Below are 25558 nucleotides of genomic sequence, written 5' to 3' on the forward strand. Positions count from 1 at the left end.
AAAGCTTAAGGTTTGTGACAGCCAATCTTCGCTTTGCCGGTGGCTCCTGCTCTCCCTCTCCTCCCCTCCCCTCCCTTCCCCTCCCCTCTCTCCCTCTCTATTGTCCTCCGGGTCTTTTTCCTCATTTGACGGGCTGGGAGACCTAGGGCTGGGTCGGAGGTGGAACGGGACAGCCCCGACTCCGACGGCAGCAGACTTCTTTTCACTTGTGGACATGGCAGGGCCAAGGCGAAGCTCATCACCCGGCGCCCGCTGTTCCTCCTGAAAGCAAGGATCGTGCTTGTCTGTCCCGCGCGCCCCCTGGGATGTTTCGCCAGTGGTCGGTGCAGTCAGGACCGGCCCCCCGACGGCCTGACTCCCAGGCGGCGGCGGAGGAGCTGTGGGAGGAAGAAGTGGAGCGGCTATGCGCCTCCCGGGCGCCGGTACGGATGCTGCCCTACGCCATGGCCGACAAGCGCTTCATCCGGTAGGGGCGGCTCGCTCGGCGGCGACACTGGATGAGCCGCGGTGGGGGCGGGGGAGCGCGCCCGAGGGTTGTACCTGTCAGATGGATGACTCAGGGGCGCCCCCATCGCCACGGTCCTACAGGAATCTGCGGGAGCCCGAGGGGGTGAAGACCTCCTGCTGGCAGCGGTGGCGTCGCCGAGGGCAGGTGGCCCGACAGCATCTGAGGGAGGCAGGGCAGAGGCTGGCCCACGGCTTCGGGCTCTGGGAGGAAGCGCTCTACGAGATTGGGGGTAGGATCCCATGCCAGCCCTCCCTTCCCACCTCCCTAGTCAGCCCCTCCATCCTTGCACACCCCTTGGATTCCTCCCATGCACACGTTGGTGGGTGACAGCCCTCCCAGGGCTATTGGACATACTGCACGTGAAGTCCCAATATTGCCGTGGGCTGGTCCCCACTCACACGTATCACACAGCCCTGTGATTCTCAACGTTGGCAATCTCTAAGTCAAATAGGAGGAACGTAATTGCTACAGGAAAAATGGTATAGAAAATGAAGACAGCTGAGTTCCCTGCTTTTCTCCCACAGGCCTCTTCGGGACCGGCATCCAGTCCTACTTCACGTTCCTCCGCTTCCTGCTGCTGCTCAACCTGCTGACGCTACTGATGACGGGCAGCTTTGTCCTGCTACCCCTGGTCTGGCTCCACCACCCTGAGCCAGGCCCTGCCCTGAAACTGAGTGAGTGCTGGGATTGCCCTGACCCTGTGGACCTCAGCCTGGGCATGCTGCATGGGCTAGCCTTGGACTCCGCTTGATACTACCTTCTGCACAGATGCCTCGGTGTTAGGGTAGATGCAATGGAGTTGGAAGGTTGAGTGTCATCTGTGTCTTGGGGACCCTGTCTTGTTGGTCCTCTCTTCCTACTCACCAGGCCTCCAGTGCCCCGGCAGCCACCAGCCCCAGAGTGGCATTCCAAGGTTCCACAACCCACTTTGGAATATTCTAACTGGCAGGGTAAGTGGGATCTCTCCTGGCTATGTGGCTATGCTCTGGGGCATCTGGGAGACTCTAGTCTGAAGGACCCCTGCTCCTCAAGAGACATTTTGGCTTTTAAGGGAGAGTCTTACACAGACCAGCCAGGCCAGATATAGAGACTTAGGGAGATGTGCCCATGAGCCATAGAACCCAGCTTGGAGCAAGAAACAAATGAAGAAAGTGTCCAGGCCTCTAAGATAAGCACACACACACACACACACACACACACACGCCAATTCCTAGAGGCCACTGAGCCAGTATCTTAAGTCCTGGACCCAAATCTGTAGGACATTGGGTAAGTCACCTAGCTTCTTTGAGTGTCTGTAAAACAGGGATATGTTAGGCCAGGCACAGGGGTGCGTTCCTGCAAACAGTACTGAGGGGACCGAGGCAGGAGGGTCACAGGTCCAAGGCCAGCCTGGGACACACAAGGAGGTCTTGTTCTTCCTTGCAGGATAAGCACTTAGAACAGGGCCCAGCATGCCACCTGCATTCACATGTCCTCACTGTGTCCCCAGGCCTTCAACACCACCTATCTCTTCTACGGTGCCTACCGGGCAGGGCCAGAGCACAGCTCAGCGTACAGCATCCGCCTGGCCTACCTCCTCAGCCCAATGGCTTGCCTGCTCCTCTGCTTCTGTGGGACATTGCAGCGGTGAGGGAAGACCCCCAAGTCGCCTACAGGCCCCCATCCTTGGCCATCCTTCATCAGTTGGCAGATAGATCCCTGCACAATGAGGCTCACCCTGGCCCCCAGCCTGCCTCCTATACAGTGAGGCTGGTACCCAGGAACAGGGGTCCCTGCCCCAACTTTCTGAGGCCAGAATCCCAACCAAACCACTGCCAAGGGTGGAGAGTGGAGGAACCCCCACAGCAATCCTTCCTTCCCCCAGGATGGTAGAGGGGCTCCCACGGCAGCCACTCCTGGGCCAGGGCTACAGGGCACCCCTCAGCGCCAAAGTCTTCTCATCCTGGGACTTCTGCATCCGGGTATGGGAAGCTGCCACCATCAAGAAGCACGAAATCAGCAATGAACTGAAGGTGTGTGAGAGGCAGAGTGTGTGTGTGTGTCTGTGTATGTCTGTGTTGTGATGAAAGTGGTGGGTGAGTGTGAACAGGAGTGACCAGATGACAGTGCGAACCAGCTGTGTATGTGAACATGCAAATGTTATAAGAATGTGTGACACAGGCATAGTGGCAAGCATCTTTAATCCCAGCACTTGGGAGGTGGAGGCAGGTGGATCACTGTGAGTTCAAGGCCAGCCTGAACTACATAGCAAGCTCCAGGTCAGCCAGGGATACATAGTGAGAGCATGTCACAAAATAAATAAATATGTAAATGTGTCTAGGTATGATATGCGTATCTGTGATCCCAGCATTCAGGAGGCTGAGGCAGGAGGATTGCCATGAATTTGTGACTACTCTGGGGTACAATTTTGTAAGTGCCAGGCCAGCTAAGATTATGAGACAAGACCCTGTCTCAATAACAAGGGATTGGCAGGATGGCTCTTCAGGTAAAGGGCCTCGTTGTGACTTGGAGTTTATCTCTGGGTCCCACAAGGTGGGAGAAAAGAAACAGTTCCCTCAATTTCTGCTCTGACCTCCACGTGTGCACCATGGCATTCACACACACACACACACACACACACACACACAGTGTAAAAATAAAATAAAAGGGGGGGGGCTGGAGAGATGGCTCAGAGGTTGACTGCTCTTCCAAAGGTCCTGAGTTCGATTCCCAGCAACCACATGGAGGTTCACAACCATCTGTAATGAGATCTGGCGCCCTCTTCTGGCCTGCAGACACACATGCAGACAGAACACTGTGTACATAATAAAGAAATAAATCTTAAAAAAAAAAACTACAAAAGGTGGGTGTGCATGCGTGCGTGCGTGCGTGCGTGTGTGTGTGTGTGTGTGTGTGTGTGTGTGTGTGTGTGTGTGTTGGAGTAGCTGAGCGAGCGCGTGGCTATGATTAGTGGTGGCTAGTGACTGGGTGAGGGTGGGTGGGTGTGGAGTGCTTCAGGACCCCTGCCCTCCTGCCTTCAGGTGGAGCTGGAAGAGGGCCGCCGCCTGGAGCTGGCTCAGCAGCAGACCCGGGCCCAGAAGGCCTGCCGCCTGCTCACCTACCTGCGAACCAATGTCCTCATTGCACTCCTAGTGGCGGGAGCCATCAGCGCCATCTTCTGGGCCACCAAGTTCTCACAGGACAACAAGGAGGTGAGGGACAGGGTCAGGGTATGCCTTTCTTTTCCTTTCTTTCTTTCTTTCTTTCTTTCTTTTTTTTTTTTTTTTTTGAGATCTATTTATTTATTATGTTGTTGTTGTTGTTTCCCGAGACAGGGTTTCTCCGTGTAGTTTTGGAGCCTATCCTGGATCTCACTCTGTAGACCAGGCTGGCCTCGAACTCACAGAGATCCGCCTGGCTCTGCCTCCCAAGTGCTGGGATTAAAGGCGTACTCCACCACCGCCCGGCTATTTATTATGTTTTTAAATTAATTATTTTATGTGCATTGGTGTTTGACTTGCATGTGTGTCTGTGTGAGGGTGTCAGATCCCCTGGAACTGGAGTTACAGAAGTTGTGAGCTGCTATGTAGGTGCTGAGAATTGAACCCAGGTCCTCTGGAAGAGCAGCCAGTGCTCTTAACTGCTGAGCCATCTCTCCAGCCCCCCATGTATTCCTTTCTTTATGGTTTGTTTACTTGCTTTTTCGGTGTGAACTGTGAGAAGAGATAGGTGACCCACTTTGCAGCCGAGAAGACTGAGGCTCAGGCCAGGGCCCCTTGGGTGAGCTGCATCCTTGGAACCTTGATTCCCCTCCTCCTCCCCACAGGAACCCCTTTTTCTGGTGCTGCAATACCTGCCCCCTGGAGTCATTGCCCTGGTCAACTTCCTGGGTCCCCAACTGTTCACAGTCCTGATCCAGCTAGAGAACTACCCTCCCAGCACCGAGGTCAACCTCACCCTGATCTGGTGAGTATCCAGGGGGTGCATCGTTGTGGTCCCCAAGAGTCCTGAACTGGGAGACTCTCGTGTTCGCCAATACACCAAAGCGGAGGTGGGCAGTGCTTCTAGAACATTCAGCCTCGGGTCCCAAATCTGAGGCTTCCCCTGAATGGAGCCATGAACCTGCATGAAGCAGAGGGCCATTCGGAGGGGTAGGGGTGCTGTTTGGCCTTGGGGAGTCAAGAGCCAGCTGTGAACACTTACAAAGTCCGGTGACTTGAGACACAGCTCCTGTGAGCCATGAGGGCTGGACACTTTGCCTTGATGGCCCTCACTCACTGCTGAAGTGTCCTGGCCAAGGTCACTCTCATCCCCGTATCTCTGCCACACGGTCCTGATTCCAGCGCAAGCCCACTCTGAGGGTCCCCACTCTGTGTGCCTCGCCAGCTTCTCCAGCTTCTCTGTCCTCACCTCCGCATCCTGCCTTTTTTCCCTCCACTTCCCTCATGGTCAATTCTGATTTGCTTTGACACATACTGAGAAACAATTCAAACTGTGTCAGGCACAGTGGCATAGTCCTAGCACTTGAGAGGCAGAGGCAGGGGGATCACAAGCTCAAAGCTAGCCTGGGCTACACAGGAAGAAGCTGTCAAAACCATCAAAGTCAAGAGCTGGCAAGATGGCTCAGTGTGGAAAAGCACATGCCATGCAGCCTGACAACCTGGGCTTGGGTCCTGGAACACATGTAGAAAGCCAGATGTGGTGGCACACATCTGTAACCGGTTACAGTACACCTGTGAAAAGATGAGAGAGAGACAAGAGCATCACCTGGAAGCTCTCGGGCCAGCAAACCTGGAGTATACAATGCAGCCTTAGAAAAGAAAGCCAGGCATGGTGGTGCACGCCTTTAATCCCAGCACACTGCCTGCCTCTGCCCCGCCACTGCCTCTGCTTCCGCCCCCCTCCGCCTGCCCCAGCCTCTGCCGGCCTCTGCCCCTGCCTGCCCCTGCCCGCCCCTGCCTGCCTCTGCCTGCCTCCGCCCACCGCCCCCACCACCACCCCTGCCTCCCAGTGCTGGGATTAAAAGCGTGTGCCACTAGCACCACTATACCAGGCTTACCTTGAACTGGAGACCAACCCTTGGTCCTCAGCTGTCCTAGGCACACAGACATTGTAATTGTCCAGGTTATAGGCATAAGATGGTTTCAGGCCATCAGACCAATGTGGTCCTGACATATTTAGAAACTACACTTGGCATGTGTTACTGAAGCATAAGTGAGCCCAGGCATTAACAAGTGGGGCTGGGATGTAGCTTAGCATGGAGTGTGTGCTTAGCATGAAAGAAGACCCGAATTCAGATCCCAGCATCCACGTAAAAGCTGGGTGTGGTGGCACATGCTTGTAACACCCCACATCCCACCCCACTGGGGTGGGGGAGATGGGTAGATCCCAGGAGCTCACTGGACAGCCTAACTTGAAACATTAAGCTTTGGGTTCAGTGAACCACCCTGTCTCAAAATAAATTTTTAAAAGTGGAGGCTAGATATAATGGCTGAGCGGTTAAGCCAAGTACAGCTCTCCCAGAGGACTCCAGTCACATTCTCAGCAGCCACATTGGGCAGCTCACAACTGCCTGTAACCCTGATTCCAAGGAGATCCAATGCCTCTGGCCTTCACTGGCAACTCTATTCACATACACATACCCACATAGAGACACAGAACACAGAATTTTAAAAATAAAAATAGCACTTGGGAGTTAGAGACAGGCAGATCTCTATGAGATTGAGGCCAACTCGGTCCACAGAACAAACCCCGGGCCAGCCTGGGCTGCATAGTGAGACCCTGTCTTAAATAGACAAAAATAAAATTTTAAAAATGTAAGTAGAGAGCAATAGAGGAGATACCCAAAGTCAGCCTCTGGGCTTCACACACACTTGTGCAGGCGAGTGTACCCAACACACATGCACACACACACACACACACACACACACACACACACACACACACACACAGAAGGTTGCCAGGCATGGTGGTGCACACCTTTAACACCAGCCCTCAGCGGCAGAGGCAGACAGATCTCTGTAAGTTTGAGGCTAGCCTGGCCTACATAGTAAGTTCTGGGCCAGCTAGGGCTACGTAGTAAATAAAAAAAGGAGAAGGAAGGTGTCTCCTGATCTGAGACTCTGAGGACCCAGGAAGGCGCAGACTTTCTCTTGCAGGACTCTAAATAAACCTTAGAGCTGGCAGCAGGGAGGATAGCTGGCTGGGGCGGTATTTCCCAAACTGGTTTAGACCGGACCCATTCATTCCCCATGCACTATGTAGAGTCAGACTTGAGGAACGCATTTTGAAAACCACTGGAGGGAGATGAAGCAGGCTGGAAGGAGGCAGGGCTGAGCCCACAGACACCAGGTCTCAGACACCAGCCACTCTGTGGCCTGGATAGAGCCCCGACCCCCCTCTGATGCAGCCCCTGCCCTCAGGTGCGTGGTGCTGAAGCTGGCTAGCCTGGGGATGTTCTCCTTCTCGCTGGGTCAGACCGTGCTGTGCGTAGGCAGAAACAAGACCAGCTGCGAGGCTTACGGCTACAACGCCTGCGAATACCAGGTGGCAACCCATCCTTCCCCACGAAGCCCCACCTCAAACTCCAGAGCCCGGTCCCTTTCAGTCCTTTCCCAGGTATCACTGCTGTGAGTAGCTGGAGGCGGAGCTGCCATACCATGGCGTGCCCCCAGGGGGCGCCCTGCACCACGCCCCACATGTGCCGCTATAGCTCTTCTGGTTTGGGAGTCCTCTGCTCTAGTTCTGTCCCCGAGGTCATGTCTGACTGCAAGCAAGGCTCTGAGACCCACCCCAGCCACCAGCCCACCTCCAAACCCAGAAAGCAGAGGGTGAGGGAAGAGTCTGGAGGAACCTGGGGATAGTGATGGTTCCCCTTCCTCTGCACCCCAGTGCTGGGAGAACTCAGTGGGTGAAGAGTTATATAAACTGATCATCTTCAACTTCCTGCTCACCGTGGCCTTCGCCTTCCTGGTCAGCCTGCCTCGGAGGTGAGCTACAGGGGGACACCCCAGGGCATGGCTGGAGGCCACTGCCAAGTGCAAGCCAGGGCTGTCCCCGTGAGTAAGGGTGTGATGGCCATAGGGAAGACCCACGTGGCTCCGCCTGGAGTGTACCCAGATCCCCCACTCCCCTCACCCCAGGCTGTTAGTGGAGCGCTTCTCAGGCCGGTTCTGGACTTGGTTGGACCGGGAGGAGTTCCTGGTGCCAAAGAATGTGCTGGACATCGTGGCCGCGCAGACTGTCACCTGGATGGGTCTCTTCTACTGTCCGCTGCTGCCGCTCCTCAACAGCGCCTTTCTCTTCCTCACCTTCTACATCAAGAAGGTGGGAGCTTGGGACAGGCATCCGAGCGCTGCATCCTCCTTCTGCCCTCCCTCCCCGGGACCTCAGACTCCGTGGTCCACAAAACACCCTGGTAAGTCCTGCTGTCTCCACCTCCAGTACACCCTCCTGAGGAACTCCAGGGCGTCCCCAAGGCTGTTCCGAGCCTCCAGCTCCACCTTCTTCTTCCAACTGGTGTTGCTCCTGGGCTTGCTCTTGGCTGCAGTACCTCTGGCCTATGTGATCACCAGGTGATGGGGGTTGGCAGCTGGGAGGCTGGTCCAGGACTCGTACCCGAGACCCTGACAACCCTGTCCGTTCCCACCTCTCCAGCACCCGCTCCTCCTGGGACTGTGGCCTCTTCACCAACTATTCAGCCCCCTGGCAGGTGGTACCAGAGCTGGTGACCCTCCAGCTGCCACTTGCTGGCCAGCGCACCCTCCATTACCTCAGCTCTCACGCCTTCAGCTTCCCGCTGCTCATTCTGCTCAGGTGCCTCCAGACAGCAGGGACTGTGGGAGAAACCCAGTTTCTTGGTTTTGTCTTTTCCTTCCCGGGGGTGGCGTACACCTGAGCATCTCCAGACAGTGTCCTGGGGTGCAGGACCCAGGGAAACTGACTCAAAGAGAGGTGACCTGAGGGCATACTATAGGTCCTCTGGGCTCCTGGGATGCTCTTGAGGACTGCATGGCCACTGAGGAAACCCAGCCTCTGCTGAAGCAGCCTTCCATGCTGAAGTACTTGGAGTGAGGGGCTGTGAGAAGGGGAGTTTTTAGATAAAACAGTGTGCACAGAACTTTGAGATTGAGACGGTAGATCTGGTGTGGTGGTGCACACCTATAATCCCAGCACTCGGGAGGCTGAGGCAGGAGGATGGCTGTGAATGTGAGGCCACCCTGCTTACAGAGTGAGCTCCAGGGCAACCTGGTCTACATGGCAAGACCCTGTCTCAAAGATAAAGACTGAGGAAGCGGGGCGGAAGTCAGGCAGCGACCTCTGTAGCCTGGGAGGTGACTGACCTGGAATCCTGTCTGCCTTAAGCCTGATCCTGACCGTGTGCGTCTCCCAGTCCCGGGCGAATGCCAGAGCCATCCAAGGGCTGCGGAAGCAGCTGGTGTGGGTGAGTGGCTCCACTTCGGCCCAGCCCTTAGGAGTGTGTAGCTAGACTGAAGAATCTGGCTGAGAGGGGTGAGGGGTTTTTTCTCTTGTGCCGGGTGTACCCGGAGGTTAGGGAGGAACCCTTGGCTCGGGCCACTGGCAGCTTAATTTGGTAGAGGCGTGGCCTTGGGTTGAAGCTAAGTCTCAGGTGGTGGGCGTGGTCTGGGTCCGGGCTGGGCTGTGCTAGGGGCGGGGCCGTGGTGCTGTCGGGTCCTAAATTAGGGGCTGGCTCCGAGGTGGCCTCCCGCTGCCTTGAGAACCCGCCCTGGCGGGGCCAAGGCCTCAGATTACGTTGTGGGCGTGGCTTCCGGCTGCAGCTTGCTTCAATCTAACATCTGGTTTCTTGTTTTCCCTGCAGCTGGTCCAGGAGAAGTGGCATCTGGTGGACGACCTGTCGCGGCTGCTGCTTGAGCTGAGCCCGGAGCCCGAGACCCCTCGCTCTCGAGCTTCGCGTCCGCGGTCCTTCTGCCCTGGATTCCCGTGCCCAGGCTCACCCGGCCCCAGGACACCCCTGAAAGGACCCTCCACTAGGCTGAGCTCCTCGAGCTCTGGTGCCTCGGTTCCCGTCTCCAAATTTCACTTCCCCAGCCGCACAGAGCTGTAGCCCCGACCCGCCCCCTCCCCACACACCCACACCCTACCCCTGGCTTTGCCGCAGCTTCCTCCAGTGCCTCCCCTCCCAGCCCTTCCACCTCCTCACCCTATGATCGCTGGTCCCAGGAACCACTGCTTACAGCTGGCTCCAGGGCCTTATCCTCAGGTCAGCAGGAAGAACATGAGAATTTCTACCTCTACTTTATTTTATCTAATCCCTTCGTATGTTTTATTGAGTGTTTTGTAGTGTACATAATGGTATGTGTATTAACTCGTGGATATATTATAAATATACATTTTTTGGAAGCATTCAAATGTCTTAGGAAGGGGTTGCTCTCAGGAATGTTTGTACACCTCTCTCCATGATGCTGCAAGCCCTGGTCTGGAGCAGCCCTCTGCAGACTGAGGGCTGTTCTCTGCCACCCCCCTCCCACATTGCACCACCCGCTTAACCCTCCACCCACCTGTGCACAAAGGTGAAGCCACGCTCAGCAAGTGGCTTGAACTAGATAGAGGGATTCCAAGACACACTCAACCAGGGTGGGGCCCGAGGTCACTCCTGATCCTGAGAGTGGCTTGCTTAAGTTCAGTGACATCTGGGTCCCTTGGGGAAAGCAGGTCAGGGTCCACGGCCACACCTCTGCAGAACATTGTTCTCTCAGCCTTCCTGTGAACTGACAATGAGTCTGAGGGGTGACAGTGCACACCCTGCCAGACTCTCAGTGGCAGGTGCAGGCCTGCACTTAGAGACCTTGGGGAGTGCTGTGGGAGGCAACCCTGGAAGGTGGCATGCTCCTGGGTGATGCAGAGGCAGGGCAGGGTGCAGCCTGGAGCTCTGCCTGGGCTTCCTCTTCTCGCCCCATCTCTTGCTGCAATGGCTTTGAACCCACAGCTTGGAAGGAAATCTCTATAAAGTTCAGATGCTAATGGATCCTACTGGCTTTGAGGTGACTGGTCTGGATGTAGCCATAGCCAGGCATGGGGGTCAGTGTCTGGTTTTTTGTTTTTGTTTTATTTTTTGAGACAGGGTTTTTCTGTTGTAGCCCTCACTGCCCTGGAACTCTCTCTGTAGACCAGGCTGCCCTGGAACTTGTAGAGATCTAGAGATATGCCTGCCTCTGCCTCCCAAGTGCTGGAATCAAAGGCATTCGCCACCATGTGTGGCTGCTTTTTTTGTTTTTGTTTTTTGTTTTGTGTGTATGTGTGTTGTTTTGTTGTGTTGTTTTTCTTTTTTGTTTTTATCTGTCTGTTCATCTTGAGACAAGGTCTCTGTTTTTAGATAGTCCTGACTATCCTGGAACTCACTATGCAGACCAGGCTACCTCAAACTCACAGAGATCCTCCTGCCTCTGCCTCCTCTGCTGGCATTAAAGGCGTGCACCAGACTCTGTGGGGACATGTTAAAGTACCCAGGCACAGGCAGCTAGAGTGCAGAACAGTTAGCAGAGAGAGACAGAGGGACCCCCAGGGGGTGCCTTTTATCCTCTTGAAACAGGAAATGTAGCCAAGGCGGCCTGATCCTCCTGCCCCCAAGCTCTAGGGTGACAGGCATGGGCCATCCACCCAGCTGAGAAGCCTGAAGCTCCTGCCGCCTGGACTTCTGCCCTGGAGACTGGAGTCTTCTCAGGTGACCACTGAAGACTTGGCCTGTTCAGACCGTCCTGTGACTGACCTTGCCTTGCTTGCCTGGCCCTCACAGGGCCTCCTGCTCCCATCTGTAACCAAACACCAGGTCTAGGTGGTATGTACAGGCCTACACTTTGAGACACGTGGAAAATGTACTGTAGGTGGTGGAAGGTGATGTCCCCATTCCCTGGCCCACAAAGACGGGGCAGGAGAGAGGTGCAAGGTTCTGTGCCTGGGGCATCAAGATCTGGGGGGGCACAGGCAGGCTCTGGTGATCCATGGGAGGGAGGTCACAAACTGTCCAGGTGAAGATAACACGTTAATTAACAGCTCTGTAGACCAGACTGGTCTATCAGGCTATCCTTCTGTCTCTGCCTCCCGAGTGCTGGGATTAAAGGCATGTGCCATCACCGTCCAGCCATTAACAGCTTTTTGAGCCACAGCAAACTCTGATGGAAACAGATTCTTGTCCCGCCCTCTAAATCATGAGCTGTAAGGCTCAGCAGTAGCGGAGTCTTTTTGGCTTACTTGTTCATTTGTGGTTCTTTATTTATTTGTTGTTTTTCTTTTCTTTCTCTCTTTCTTTTCTTTTTTTCTTTTCCCCTGAGACAGGGTTTCTCTGTGTAACTCTGACTGTCCTGGAACTCACTTTGTAGACCAGGCTGGCCTCGAACTTAAAGATCCACCTGCCTCTGCCTCCCCAGTGCTGGAATTAAAGGTGTGTGCCACCACCACTTGGCTATTTGTTGTTTTTTCAGCCAGGTTCATGGCTCACACCTATAACACTTGGGAAGCTGAGGCAGGAGGATTATGAGGTTGAGGTCAGCCTAGACTATACAGCAAGACCCTGTCTCAAGGGAGGGTTTGTTGGAGTCCTCCCAGGTACAGCTTTGGGGGAAAGGGAGGATATGAGCAGGATTTGGCAGGTGTCGGGTGTTGAGAAAGGTGTGCGGTGTGCTGTGCTGTCCAGGCTTGCCCAGTTGAGACACTGAGAAGGTGATGGTCAGGGTGCAGGAGGCCCGGGCAGCACCTCTGTGGTGTATGTCAGGACTTAGATGATGGGTACCCGGGGCGCTATGAAATGTGCCTGCACTGCCAGTCCAGGACCACAGTAGTGAGACCCTGTCTCAAAAGTAGATAGATAGAGGCTGGCCACTTGCTGCTCTTGCAGAGACCTGGGTTCAATTCCCAGCACTTACATGTTGGCTCACAACCATCTGTAACTCTAATACCAGGGGATCCGACACCTTCTTCTGACAGCCACGGGCTCCTGGATACACATGGAGGCCATACAAGCACTCAGGCACACATGCATACTCATAAAATATAAATAAGTATTTTAAATTTAAAAAAAATTAATTTTTAAAGAAAAGAGATTTTGTTGGAAACTAAGTCAGTCTTCTCCCTCTCCCCCAGCTCCCACTGGAGAATCTTACAGAGGTGTGTGTGGGGGGGGGGGTACAGATATTAGCTCTGGGGCAGATGCCAGGCTGTGGGTGCTCAGTGGCAGAGCTGACTCAAGGTGGTTGGCAGGAGGGGCCTCACTGTGAGGAGCAGAGCTGGTGTTCAGGTGACCTGACCCCTTTGCTGGCTCTTCCCATGGCTTCCCCTCTGCTCTCTGGCTGCAAGACCACTGCTCAGACAGCTTCCTGATAAAAAACCAGGCCTCCATATGTGCCCCAAGAGTATGAAGAAGGCACTGGGCTGGAGTGGCCTTCCCAGATCCAGCGTGCCTTCCCGGAGGGCAGGGCTGGGCCTGAGTGCAGCTGCCAGCCAGGCTCTGTGGAGCATCCGCACTTGACACAGGATGTGACCTGGCAGTGGACGACCTTGACTGCCGAAGTGGATGTTTGCTGAGCAGCCACTGAGCATGCTCAGTAAGCCATAGTTAGCCGGCAGGCCCAGGCCTGGACTGGGGTGAGGAGCCCAGCCACATGGGTGGGCAGATATGAGCGGCCTCCCATTGGATAGCATGTTCTAGTACGTATATCACCTACTTCCTTGGTGCTCTGTGTCCCTCCGACCCTGTGGGTCTGGCCCTGGTGTGGCCTTAGGGTTGGTAACATGGCCTGCTCTCCTCTGTCCAGGTTAGACTGAGTCCAGGTCCTTAAGGGATGACTTTGCCCTTCTCTGGACTCCTTTAAGGACAGGCTTGGGCACACAGCTCCACACTCTCAGGTGAGGGAAAGCCTCATCCACCCTGAGGTCTAACCTGGAGACATAACACAGCCGCTATGGCGGATGCCTGTCCATGGGGGACACGGACCGAAGCTCCTCCCCTCCCCGCCTCCTAGCAGGTAACCACTCCGGGCTCCTTCATAAAGAAAGCCCCTTGTTGGTGGGGCTGGAGAGATAGCTCAGCAGTTGGGAGCACTGGCTGCTCTTGCAGAGGACCCAGGTTCGATTCCCAGCACCCACATGGCAGCTCACAGCTGTTTATAGCTCCAGTTCCAGGGGATCCAACACCCTCACTCAGACATATATGGAGACAAAACACCAATGTACATAGAATAAAAATAAACCATTACAAATTTTTTAAAAAGTTTCTTGGTAAAGAAAGGCCCTTGTGTTAACACCATCCTGAGCTCAGCAGGCCCAGCCTCACTCCCTCCCCTACAGGGAACAGGGAGGACACAGACATCCCTGGAGCCAGCCCTGCAGGGCATTAGGGGCCCCTGGAGAGCCACAACGTTCAATTTATCTCCTAGCTGCAGGCCAACACCCAAGGAACATCCAGGGGCCTTAGGGTGGAGAGGGCAGATGAGGAAGCTTTTGACGGCCTGAGACAGAGGCCCACACAACCCTACTCCAACAGAAGCATGCGGCTCCTTTGGCTGCTCTTCTTGGCCATGCTGGGTGAGTCTCCTGCAGACACCATGGGAACGGCCTTGAGGAAGTAGGCTCAGGGAATGGGGAGTTCTGAGAGAGAGAGAGAGAGAGAGAGAGAGAGAGAGAGAGAGAGAGACCTGAAGGCAGAAGAACCAGAGGGAGAGAGGGAGAATGTGAGGGGGTCTGAGCAGGGTGCTGACACCAGCCCCACAGACTACACGCATGTATGATGGGATTAGGGCATCACCTCGATTCCACAGTGGGGGGGGTTGGACCCGAACTAAGGTCTGGATGCTTGCATGGCAAGCATGTTGCCCTCTGAGCCATCTCTCCAGCCCTGGTCTGTGGGGGACCCACCCCCACCTTTTTCCCCAGGGTACTCTTGAGGAGAGAGGGATAAGAGATTTAGATAGAGGGATAGAGGGGAGAGAAAAGGACAGAAACACAGGATAGCTTCGGGATTGCCTAGATCCTTATCCACCGGCCCAGAACTTTATTCAAAAGGCTTTTTATAACAATGCCAAGGGGTGAGGCAAAAGACCTCCCCCTTGCTAGATACAACCAAGTGTAGACCCTTCCAAACACCTGGTACCCAGGCCTGTGGGCTTATGCAGCCCTGATGGTGAAGGAAGCTCAGATCTCACTAGGAAACCTCTGTGGGCTTCCACACTGGTCCCCATTAACTTGCCTGCAACGGGGATTTCAAATGTGAGAGTGTGCAAAAAAGCTTTCACCAGGCTGGTGGTGCATGCTGGTAACCCCAGCACTCAGGGAGTGGAGACAGGAAGGTCAAGAGTTCCAGGCCACCCTCAGGTACACAGTGAGTTCAAGGCCAGCCTGGAATACAGGAGAGACCCTGTTTGAAGGAAGATAAAATAAATAGCTATCATGATCGGAGATGCTAACTGGCTCTGGAGACCTCACTGTCAGGAATCAGCCTGGGCAGGAAGCCGTCGTCCAGGCTGACCCGCTCCAGGCTGCCCCTCTCCAGGCTGCCCCTCTCCAGGCTGCCCCGCTCCTCTCCCAGCTCCACTGTACTCCTCTTTTACAGCGGCCTGCAGCCTCTCGGGGAAGCAGACAGGAGGTGAGTAGCCCCCACACTGCAGGGAGAAGTTGGGGACACCTCAAGCAGAGCTGCACGCTGTGGCGGGTGCCTTGGCTGGAAAGAGGTTCCTGATGGTGAGGGAGGGGGTTGGGAGGACCCAGATGGGTAATTCTGGCCTCCAGCCCTACAGGGCTGGGTGAGGCCATTATGAGGCCTCGAGGGCACAAGGAGAGAGGAGGAGTTTGGAGTGTGTGAAGAGGAGAGGTCCTCAGCAGTTCCAGTCACAGGACCCCAGGTCCTCATAGGGAGCAGTATTCCCCCTGCCCCAAGCCCCATAGCTCTGCTTGATGGATGGGATCCAGAGAAGGCCAGGAAATTCTAGTGTGCACTTATCCCTGGAGGAGGAACCCTCAGGAGAGGAGGAAGGTGGTGAGGGAGGGAGCTGGGGGACTCAGCCATTAAGCTTCTTTGCTCTGGAAGCAGCTGAGAGTGAGTGTTCTCTCTCTCTCTCTTTCTCTCTCTCTCTCTCTCTCTCTCTCTCTCTCTCTCTCTCTATATATATATATATATATATATATATATATATATATATAAAACAGCATACATATATGTGATGTGTGATGTATACATATATGTGTGTATATATGATGTGTGTAATATATACATATATGTGTAATAAATACATATATGTGTGTAATATATGTGTGTAATATATATACATATATGTGTGTGTAATACATATATGTGTGTGTGTCTTTTGTCTCCCGTTCCTTTCTTCCCTCTTTTTGTCCCCCCTCCTCTTTCTCCTTCCCTTCCCCCTTCCTCTCTCCTCCTCTTTTCCTCCCCAGTAGTCCAGGTACAGAGCCAGGAAGGAAGGGAGTCAGGGAAAACTGCTCACAGCCTCTGACCTTCTCCATATTTCCCTTTGCCTCCTCCCCTCCGCTCTCCGGCATGGACCCTCCCTTAGCACTCAGGCTCATCTCTGTGCCCCTCAGGGTGGAGGCAGGCAGTCCCCTCCAGGTCTAGTCCCTCGCCTAGCGTCCCTGGGCATCCCCTTCTGTTCTGCTTAAGGAAGGGTGCAGGGTGGTGTTGACGGAGGTCTTAGTCGGATGAGGCACAGACTAAACTGCCATTTCCTCATTTCTGTAAAAAAGAAAAAGGTTATTCGTGTCATAGCTAAAAAAAGAGCTAGTGGCTGAGTCTCAGGAAAGTACCTGGGCAGAAGCCGCCCTGCCTTCCTGCCCCCTCAGCCCATGGCCTCTGCTCAGCTCTGCTGATGGAGTCCTGCTCATGCGGCTTCTGAAGGTGACTGATCCCTTCTTCCTTCACAAATCTTCTCAGAGGATGCTTGGTTGCTGGCACTGTTGCAGGCCATGAGGATAAAACCAGGTACAGAAAGAAAAGCCACCCTTCCCGCAGGGCCAGAGAGAACGGGAGTGCTCCAGGCTGTTGGAATCAAGAGCATCAGTGGGTGTTGTGGTGCACACCTATGGTCCCCACACCTGGGAGTCAGAGGCAGGAGGATCACAGGTGCAAGGTTATCCTCAGCAAGGTGGAAGCAAGCCTGGGCTACAGTGAGACCCTATCTTTAAAAAAAGTGGGGGGGCACGGGTGCCAGTCCTGGTTGCAACCTTTAATCCCAGCACTTGGGAGGTGGATGAGGAGGATCTCTGTGCGTTCCAAGCCAGCCTGGTCTACGTGCTGCGTTCCAGAACAGCCAGTGAGACCCTGTCTCAAAAAATAAAAGCAGAGCAAAACAGCAGCCCCGGCAGCTGTCACCACAGCGGCTCAGTGTGGAGCGGGATCCTTCTATTTCCACCTCAGGTGGCAAACTGCTTTCTTAGCGCTTCCAAGGCCCACGTTATGCAAACCCAGCTTCTATTCCGGGCCACCGGATTGAGAGAGAAATGAGAGGGACCGTTTGTCTTTTCACTTTTATCCGTCAAGCTCGCTGCCCTTCATGCAGGAAGGAGACAAACAAACAAACCTGTAACCACAGTTTGGCCCTTGACTCCTTTCCCCGCCCGGTGAACCGAGTCCAGCCCCAAACACCTTCCTTGGACCCTGAGAAGGCCTGCTGCCCCAGAGATCAAGCTCACAGAAGTCCTGTTAAAAGTCTGCCAAACAGAGCCCAGAGAAGCTCAGACTTTAGCATTAGGTCCAGTATCTCAAATTGGAAATGGATTTTAATTAAAAAAAAAAAAACTCCCCCCACAAAGAGGGGCACTTACAGTGTTTCAACAGCCACAGAAGAAACATGCTCTGTTGGTGTTGGGCCAGGTGGCTCCAGAACATGTTCTCTCTCCAATCACTGAGCTACGTCCCTAGCCCAGCTTAAAGATTTATTTAATTAAAGATCCTGCTTTTGTCTCAGCCAGTCACTTCCTGCCGTGGCGTGTGGAGTGGGTCCCCAGCCTCAGCACTCAGCTGCAGTACCAGGAGACACAAGTTCCCCTGAGGCAGGAATTAGGATCTGAAAGAAAGTGTGTACACTGGTCAGAAGCTGGGAAGTCCCGGGAGATGTTCGTGACAGCCAGGAGCCTCCTCCATGGGAGTTTTCCTTCTTTTTTTGTTTTTTCCAGACAGGGTTTCTCTGTGTAGCCCTGGCTGTCCTGGAACTCACTCTGTAGACAAGGATGGCTCAAACTCAGAGAGCCACCTGCCTCTGCCTCCCAAGTGCTGGGGTTAAAGGCGTGTGTCACCATGCCCAGCCCACGGGAAGTTTTCTGATCATGGTACTTACAGTTTTCAGGCCCAGTAGAGCAAAGGCTATATATACAGTCCGAGTCTGGGATGTTAATTATTTCCTCCTCCTCCAGGGGGGTAGGCATCCCACCTTCATTTATCCCCAGAGTATTCTTAAGTAGGAGCAGCAGGAAATATAAGATAGAAGTAAAGAGGGAGAGAAACAGAAAATACAAGATAGCCTCAGGAGGGCCAGGATCCCAATCCGTCGGGCCCTGTCTCTCCCAAAGAGTTTTTAAAGAAATGTCAGAGGGTGGAGCAAAAGACCTCCCCCAGCACAGCCAAGTGCAGACCAGCTCAGATACCTGGTACTCAGGCCCATGGTCCAATCATCTTCTTTATGCAGACCTGCTGGGTAAAGCCACTAGGAAACCTAAATGGGCTCCAACAGTCCTCCTCCTCCTCCTCCTCCTCCTCCTCCTCCTCCTCCTCCTCCTCCAGACAGGGTTTCACTGTTTTGGCTTTCCTGGAACTATGTACACAAGGCTGGCCTTAAACTCACAGAGATCTGCCTGACTCTGCCTCCCAACGGCTGACATTAAAGACTGACACCATACCTGCTCTGTGTGTGTGTGTGTGTGTGTGTCTGTCTGTCTGTGTGTCTGTCTGTCTGTCTGTCTGTGCACCACATACATGCAGTACCCACAGAAGCCAGGAGAGGGTTTAGATTCCTTCTGGGAGTGGAGTTACAGGCAGTTGTGAGCTACTGGATGACTCGGAGCGGCAAGCATTCTTAACCACTGAGCCATCTCTCCAGCCCAAAAAAGTGTACTTACACAGCAGTTTCATTCCTGTCTGGATTCTCAGGCATGGAGTCATGTTATATTGGTGCTATGACGTCAAGAAATATGTGCCTCATTTCTTCCTTTTGACTTCACCAGAAATCAAGGGCCTTGCACATCCCGGACTCAGGCTCTGCCATGGCATGATACCTCTAAACCCTCATTTGTCCTCAAGATCAAATCATATTCCTTGCACAGTTCATGTTCAACTGTTAGGATCTGAAGCTGTTTCCACCTCTTGGTACCCATAACCGGAGCTGCCCTGACATGTGTATGACAGATCTGTCCGAGTCTGTCTTTGGTTCTGTTAGGATGTGTCTTGGAGTATCACATCTGAGTCATCACTAATTCTTATAACGCCCCCCCCCCTTTTTTTATGGCGCTGGAGACTGAACTCAGGATCTTATGACTGCTAGCCTTATATACCACTGAGATAAACTCTCAGCCCCTAGCTTTACACTTCTTTCAAAAACGTATTTGCTTATGTGTATATGCATCTGCATGAGTTTTTGTGAACCATCTTTGTGCAGGTGCCCTTGGAGGCCAGGAGAGCATGTCCATCCCCCTGTCCTGAAGTCACAGGTGGTTGCGAGTTGACTGATATAAGCTGGGAACCAAAACCCAAATCTTCTGGAAGTGCTCTTGGCCCCTGAGCCCTCTGTCCAGCTCTGATCATTTTAAGTTTTTGAAGAATTACCAAAGCAGAGTTGTAAACTGCTTGATCCCTCTTGATTTCTTTCTCTCCCTGACTGGTTCACCTCCCAGACATCACCATTGCCTACAAAGTGCTGAAAGTGTACCCTCAAAGCCGCCAAGTGCTTATCACCTGCGACATCCCCGAGGCACCCCGGCCCATCACTTACTCCCTCATAGCTAGCCGAGGTCTCCTGGTGACAAAGAGGGTTGTGCACGACTACAAGCCAGTCTCCTTCAAAATCAACATCACACTCAAGTCCAGCCCAGACCTGCTCACGTACTCCTGCCAAGCAGCCTCTCACTCGGGTACCTATGGGCCCAGCACCAGGCTGCAGATGTACTGGGAGCTGTGGGCCAGTGAGTACAGGGGTGCGGGCTGGTGAGGCTGGTGGGATGTGGATCCATGGAGGAGTGGGGAGAGAGGAGGAGGGCAGCAGAGTGGGGACAGAGGGCAGACTGCCTGCCTCCAAGGCTGCGCCCAGTCCATGGTGACCAGAGGACACAGTCTCCTAGCAGGGGCCAGAAGGTTCAGTGGGCTCTGACACGGGGCTGGTAATCAAGGCATTGCTGTTAATGATCTCGTCCACACTCACGGGGAGGCAGTCAGGTTCCCCACTGCCACTGTGGAAGTCAAAGTTCTCTGAGGTTGAGGGCGTTGCTTAGACAACCTGTAAGTGACCACATCTGCTTTCATCTCCCCCGCCACCCACTCCAGACCCTCTTTCTTCCCTCTCCACCCCAGCCGTCACTCCCTGTTAATAGGAACAAGGAAGTATTGCTTGCCTCCATGAGTCCAGCATCCTTACCCTCTAAAAACACCAAGACAAAGCCTAAAAGGGGGTGCACAGGGTCTGAAGCCCAGCATGTGGAAGGCTGGGATCTCCTTGTGAGCTGGCTGTGGGATCTTGAACAAGTCAATGTCTGGGCCTCTCTTGCTTTGCCTGGGAAGCAAGATGATATAACAGGGCACCCCGGGAGGCTTGGAAAGGCACAAGGGAGGTTGCCTTCTGCCCTGATGAGGCTGAGACCAGGCATGGGGCAGCTAGCTACTGGTCAGTAGGGATGCTCAGTGCATCAGGCCGAAGACTCCAGCACCTCCATTCTTCTAAGTGGTGGCTCTTGTCCTGAAGGAGCTTGCCTAGCACCAAGAGTCTAGACTGTCACCCTGCTCCTCAGCACTTACCTTTAATCTCTAGGCTTGGGTGTGTCAGGCTGGTTAGCACCCAATCACTGAGCTACACCCCTAGCTTAGCTTAAAGATTTATTTTTTTTTTATGTGTATGAGTGTTTTGTTTCTCTGTCTGTGCTCCACATATGTGTAGTGGAGGCCAGATGAGGATGTCAGAGCCCCTGGAACTGGAGTTACAGATGGTTGTAGCCACCATATGGGAGCTGGGAACCAAACTGGGGTCCTTTGAGAGCAGCAAGTACTTTTTTTTCTTTTCTTTTCTTTTTCTTTTTTCTTTTTCTTTTTTTCTTTTTCTTTGAGACAGGGTTTCTCTGTGTAGCTTTGGTGCCTGTCCTGGATCTTGGTCTATAGACCAGGCTGGCCTCGAACTCAGAGATCCGCCTGGCTCTGTCTCCCGAGTGCTGGGATTAAAGGTATGAGCCACCACCACCCGGCACACATCAAGTACTTTTTTTCTTTTCTTTTCTTTCTTTTTTTTTTTCTTTTCTTTTCTTTTCTTTTCTTTTTTTTTTTTTTTTTTTTTGACTCAGGGTTTCTCTGTGTATCCCTGGCTGTCCTGGAACTTGCTCTGTAGACCCAGACTGCAATAAGCACTCCTTTCTTTCTTTCTTTCTTTCTTTCTTTCTTTCTTTCTTTCTTTCTTTCCTTCTCTCTTTCTCTCTTTCTTTCTTTCTTTCTTTCTTTCTTTCTTTCTTTCTTTCTTTCTTTTTTTGTGGTAAGCATTCTTAACTGCTGAGCCATCTCTCTGGGCCCCCTTTTCCATATTTATTTATTTATTTATTATTTTCTGCCTAGATTCCTGAGGGCTAGGATTTCAGGCATGTGCTGCTGTGTCCAGCCAAGTCACTATTTAGGAACTTAGAAAGCAGTCTGCTCAGTGTTAACTTGGTGATGTGGAACCTAGCTCTTGTGAGTCCATTTTTATTTTTAGCCTGGTCCCTGTAAGAGCTTAGTCCAAAACAATTTTTAAAATTACTCAATGATGTCAGGCAGTGGTGGTGTGCACCTTTAATCCCAGCACTCAGGAGGCAGAGGCAGGGTGGATCTCTGAATTCGAGGCCAGCCTGGGCTACAGAGTGAATTCCAGGACAGCCAGGGCTACATGAAGAAACACTGTCTTGAAAAACCAAAAAGAAAAAAGAAAGAAAGACAGAAAAAATTCCTTTTTGTTGTTTTCAAGACAGGGTTTCTTTCTATAGACCAAGCTGGCTTTGAACTCACAGATTTCTGCCTGCCTCTGCCTCCTGAGTGCTGGGATTAAAGGCATGCGCCACCACCGCCTGGCTCAAAAAAGAATTTTTAAAAATACATTTTAAAGAACATTTTAAAAATGGAATTGTATAGTGTATACTACAAGCAGACTAGATGCTAGTCAAGCTGTGCAGAGAGCAGTCTGGCAGGCTGCCTGGGGGAGGTGGCAGTCACAGTGGAGTCTCTGGGGTCATTTGACATAGAAGGAGGAGAATGTATTGGGAGTGTGAAAAGCTCCTCCATCTCACCTGCACTGCCTTCTCCCACCCTGTCAGAGCCTGTGTCCCAGCTGCAGGCTGACTTCACCCTGTACGATGGGGACTCAGGCCCCACTGTGGAGATGTCCTGCCTGGCATCCTCAGGCAGTCCACCCATCGTCTACAGCTTGGTTGGGAATGATGGGCGTGTACACGCACAGCAGAGGCCACTCCATGGGAAGCCGGCCAACTTCTCCATCCCACTATCCCAGATGTCGGGCTGGTTCCACTGCGAAGCTGCGAACAGCGTCAGTGTCGACAGCAGCGCCCGAGTTCTGCTGCCCCCAGGTGAGAAGGCCCTTCCAGGCCTGGAGCAGGGCCTACAGCGTGTCCAGGAAGGTGGTCAGGGCTGGGGAGCAGCTGGACCTGCCACTGCCCAGGGCAGGATGGGCCTGAGGATGCTGCGTGCCTCCCTTGCCCCTTGCCTAGCCAAGGCCAACCCAGGCTCCTTACCACCCTACAGGGGAGCTGCCCGTGACAGCCACCTGCATGCTGGCTGGCAGCCTGGTCTCCATTGCAGCTATTAGTTTCGGGATGCTGAGGTCAACCAGGTAATCACGGGAGCTTGACGTGGGGCGAGTGGCTGACCACCTCTGCGACCAGCCAGGGTCCCCAGGGGGAACAGCAGGTTAGTCTTGTGAGACTGGTTGTCATTGAGGCACAACATGTGCCCAACCTTAAGCTGCTTATTAAAGCCAAAAGCCTACAGTGTCTAGCATGTTCCTTACACACCCCACCCTAACCAGGGCTCTCAGCTGACATCTGGTGGGGGACTTCCCTATGGGTTTCAAGGGGCCTCCAGGAACCAGGGTGGTCCAGGCACTTCTGGCCTCCACAGCCCTCCACAGTGGTCCCACCAGCCAGCCTTTCTGCAGAGGTGAGGCCTCCCAGGTTCCCCTCTCCAAGCCTTCACATCTCTCACATGTACAGTGGCCAGGGCCTATGTGTGGTCTGGCTCCAGGCACCACAGATCTCTGAGCACCAGCTACTGGCCTTTGGGTGGTGGCCACTTCCGCCTTCTTGAATATCTCTGCTTGGCCCTCCTCCCAAGCCTATCCAGTGGCCAGACTCTTGGGAGGGCGTGTCGTTCTCTGAGACTCATCGTTTTCCCCTATAAAATGGGTACAGAGGCCTAGCTCCTGCTGACCGTGTGACCAGGGACCAGCCAGTAACCTCTCGGTGACTTGGTGTGTTTAGTAGCATGAGTAAGATCACTGATGCTCTTGAAACCATAGGAGTGGGTGAGTCTGCCTGACCTGGACTGTAACTCCCTTGTCATCAGGTCGTGACCAGAAGACAGAGCCCAGGCTTTCCTGCCTGCCCCATACAAGAACCCATCACTGGAGCGAAAAAGAGCCGGAGGGTGGGGTGGGGGTGGGGGCAGAAAGGTTGTGTGTGTGCAGATCAGGGTACCAAAAGTAGTGCACCCCAAGAAGTCTGGAGCATTAGTGTGTATAAGGCCCAAAGAAATAAAATTGTGTGTGGGAGTCCCGCAGCATGAGTGATTGTTGGCGGCCTGAGGAACTGAGTGGCTGTGCTTGCTCACTGGTGTACTGGAGCCCAGCTTCTTAAACTTCTGGTCACGACCCCATTGAGGTTGCATAACTGAAGAGGGGGGTCATCAACAATTTGGCAATAGTGAAAAGTTTCTGTGTGTGGTGGCTCATACCTGTAATCCCAGAATTTGGGAGGTAGAGGCAGGAGGATCAGGTCAGTCTTAGTACAGGAGTCTGGGTCTCAAAGAAACAAATAAATAAAAACAAAAATTGAGGTGTCAGCTGGGTGTGGTGGTGCACACCTTTGCTCCCAGCACTTGGGAAGCAGAAGCAGGAGGATCCCTGTAAGTTAGAGGCCAGCCTGGTCTACATAGTGAGTTCTAAGACAGCCAGGCTGCATAGTGAGACTCAGTCTCGAAATAAAACAACAACAAAGTCTAAAAGGGGGCCTGGGAGATGGGTAAAGGTGCTCGCTGCCAGGCCTGACAGCCTGGGTTCAATCCCAGGGGCGCACATGCTGGAAGGAGGCACAGGCTCCGAGATGCCCTCTCTAGGACACGCGTCATGACACATGTGCCCCCACTCCAGGCACAAAACAATTAAATAAATGTAACGAAAGAAGTTTTATTTATTTGTTTGTTTGTTTTTCCAGACAGGGTTTCTCTATATAACAGTCCTGGCTGTCCTGGAACTCGCCTCTGCCTCCTTAGTGCTGGGATCAAAAGCGTGTGCCACCACCACCCAGCTAAGTCTAATTATTTTTTAATCTAGAAGTGAAGGATAGAGGTCGGGAGAGTCCTGCTAGCAGGACCCCCTCAGCAAACACTCACGGTGTGTGTGTGTGCGTGTGTGTGTGTGTGTGTGTGTGTGTGTGTGTGTGTGTGTGCAGATTTTAGGAGTTAGATAATAAAGAGTGGCCGTGTGCTCACCAGCAGCTTGTCATCCTCTGTGTGAGTGTGGGCAGGGTGGGGGTAGATGGTTAAAGGCCCAGCCCCTCTTGCACCCACTCCTGTCTTCCCCCCAGTGCACCCCTTCTGGTGGGCCAGGTTTCTGCCTCAACTTCCCTTACTGTCCAGCCCCCCTCATTATTCCTTCCCACTGAAGTGACCACAGTAGTGCCATCTTGTCCTGACTCGTTGTGTGTCTGCTAGTCACCTCTCAGCCCTCTGCATGCCTCAACAGCCATGTCTGCCTTGGCAATACATGTGTGTTGTCCATGTAAGGCTGTCTGGAGGTCTCTGGGCAGTCACTTCAGGCCCTGGGTTGGCACACAACCCTTCACAGAGTAAGCACCTGGTTCCCTTTCTAAATGTTATTTTTTGGGCGGGAAGGGCAGCTGGGTTCTATGAACTAATGATCTTATTTAATTTTTAAAATTACATTTGTGTGTGTGCGCTTGTGTGTTTTGAGACAGGATCTCAGACAGCTCAGGCTGGTCATGAAATCCTTATTCTCCTGCCCTCTTCCTCCCCCTCCTGAGACCATCACTGTGTGGTTTGCCCTGCATGATCTTGACATCTAAAAATGTGCAGACACCCTGTCCTTCGGAGCCTTTTCCCTGGAAGGTCCAAGAGGGATGGGTAAAGGGGTTGTCCTCTACCCCATCCCAGGCCTAGCTCCGGAGGACCGAGTACCCAGACTGGTGGGGCCACACCTATTCCTACTCTTGTCCCGAGGCTAGAACCCAGGGGACTCTGATGTGCTAGGCAAGAACTTAAGCCCCAGTCCTTCAGTCTGGAGCACAGTGGTGAGCTCTGGACATTTATGAGCCTAGGTTCTGGGTTGGTGGGATTCGGGTGTCTTTGGAGAGGACCAGAAGCCAGGGCACTGTGTAGGGTGTAAGGTGGGGGTCACCAAGAGTTTCTCTTCCTGGGGACTCTCTGAACCTTTCTGGTTGAGCTTAGCAGGGACAGACCTCCCAGGGGTGAGCTTTTCCTCCCTTCTGCCCCACCCTGGCGCCGCAGGCGCAGCTCCAAGTTCCTGCACCTGCCACCACCACCGCAGGCACGAAGGGGCACTCTGCAGCGAGTCCCCGGCGGCTGACCACGCCCTCGACCGGCGGCTGGCCACGCCCTCCGTC

The 25558-nt window shown here is 53.5% G+C and overlaps 2 protein-coding genes across 3 annotated transcripts; both read left to right on the forward strand.

Moving 5' to 3' along the window:
• The first annotated feature begins 272 nt into the window (after positions 1-272).
• Tmc8 (transmembrane channel like 8) lies at positions 273-9877 on the forward strand. 2 transcript variants are annotated; one of them, XM_059269842.1, is made up of 15 exons: positions 273-466; positions 589-737; positions 1033-1182; positions 1373-1458; positions 1998-2134; positions 2373-2520; positions 3529-3699; positions 4314-4453; positions 6910-7033; positions 7379-7476; positions 7630-7813; positions 7931-8061; positions 8144-8302; positions 8852-8930; positions 9327-9877. In XM_059269842.1, exons 1-15 carry the CDS (start codon positions 306-308, stop codon positions 9570-9572), a joined length of 2163 nt encoding a protein of 720 aa, XP_059125825.1. In that variant the 5' UTR covers positions 273-305; the 3' UTR covers positions 9573-9877. The 2 variants fall into 2 exon arrangements, with proteins under 2 accessions (XP_059125825.1, XP_059125824.1); XM_059269841.1 differs by having other exon boundaries at positions 306-466; positions 1376-1458.
• Positions 9878-14007: 4130 nt separating this feature from the next.
• On the forward strand, positions 14008-25521 carry C8AH17orf99 (chromosome 8a C17orf99 homolog). The gene is made up of 6 exons (XM_059270756.1): positions 14008-14044; positions 15069-15101; positions 19355-19642; positions 22001-22309; positions 22446-22533; positions 25443-25521. The coding sequence occupies exons 1-6, from the start codon at positions 14008-14010 to the stop codon at positions 25519-25521; spliced, it is 834 nt and encodes a 277-aa protein (XP_059126739.1).
• The last annotated feature ends 37 nt before the right edge of the window (positions 25522-25558 follow it).

Source organism: Peromyscus eremicus, chromosome 8a (assembly GCF_949786415.1).
Source record: "Peromyscus eremicus chromosome 8a, PerEre_H2_v1, whole genome shotgun sequence".
NCBI lineage: Eukaryota > Metazoa > Chordata > Mammalia > Rodentia > Cricetidae > Peromyscus > Peromyscus eremicus.

What these genes read in the sequence shown, in the direction of transcription:
- Tmc8 (XM_059269842.1), top strand. Translation starts at nt 306, where the DNA reads ATGTTTCGCCAGTGGTCGGTGCAGTCAGGACCGGCCCCCCGACGGCCT. An exon ending in GGAATATTCTAACTGGCAGG is followed by an intron (nt 1,459 to 1,997) that starts GTAAGTGGGATC and finishes CTGTGTCCCCAG; the next exon opens with GCCTTCAACACCACCTATCT. An exon ending in CCGCTGCTCATTCTGCTCAG is followed by an intron (nt 8,303 to 8,851) that starts GTGCCTCCAGAC and finishes GTCTGCCTTAAG; the next exon opens with CCTGATCCTGACCGTGTGCG.
- C8AH17orf99 (XM_059270756.1), top strand. Translation starts at nt 14,008, where the DNA reads ATGCGGCTCCTTTGGCTGCTCTTCTTGGCCATGCTGG. An exon ending in GCTCTTCTTGGCCATGCTGG is followed by an intron (nt 14,045 to 15,068) that starts GTGAGTCTCCTG and finishes CCTCTTTTACAG; the next exon opens with CGGCCTGCAGCCTCTCGGGG. An exon ending in GTACTGGGAGCTGTGGGCCA is followed by an intron (nt 19,643 to 22,000) that starts GTGAGTACAGGG and finishes CCACCCTGTCAG; the next exon opens with AGCCTGTGTCCCAGCTGCAG.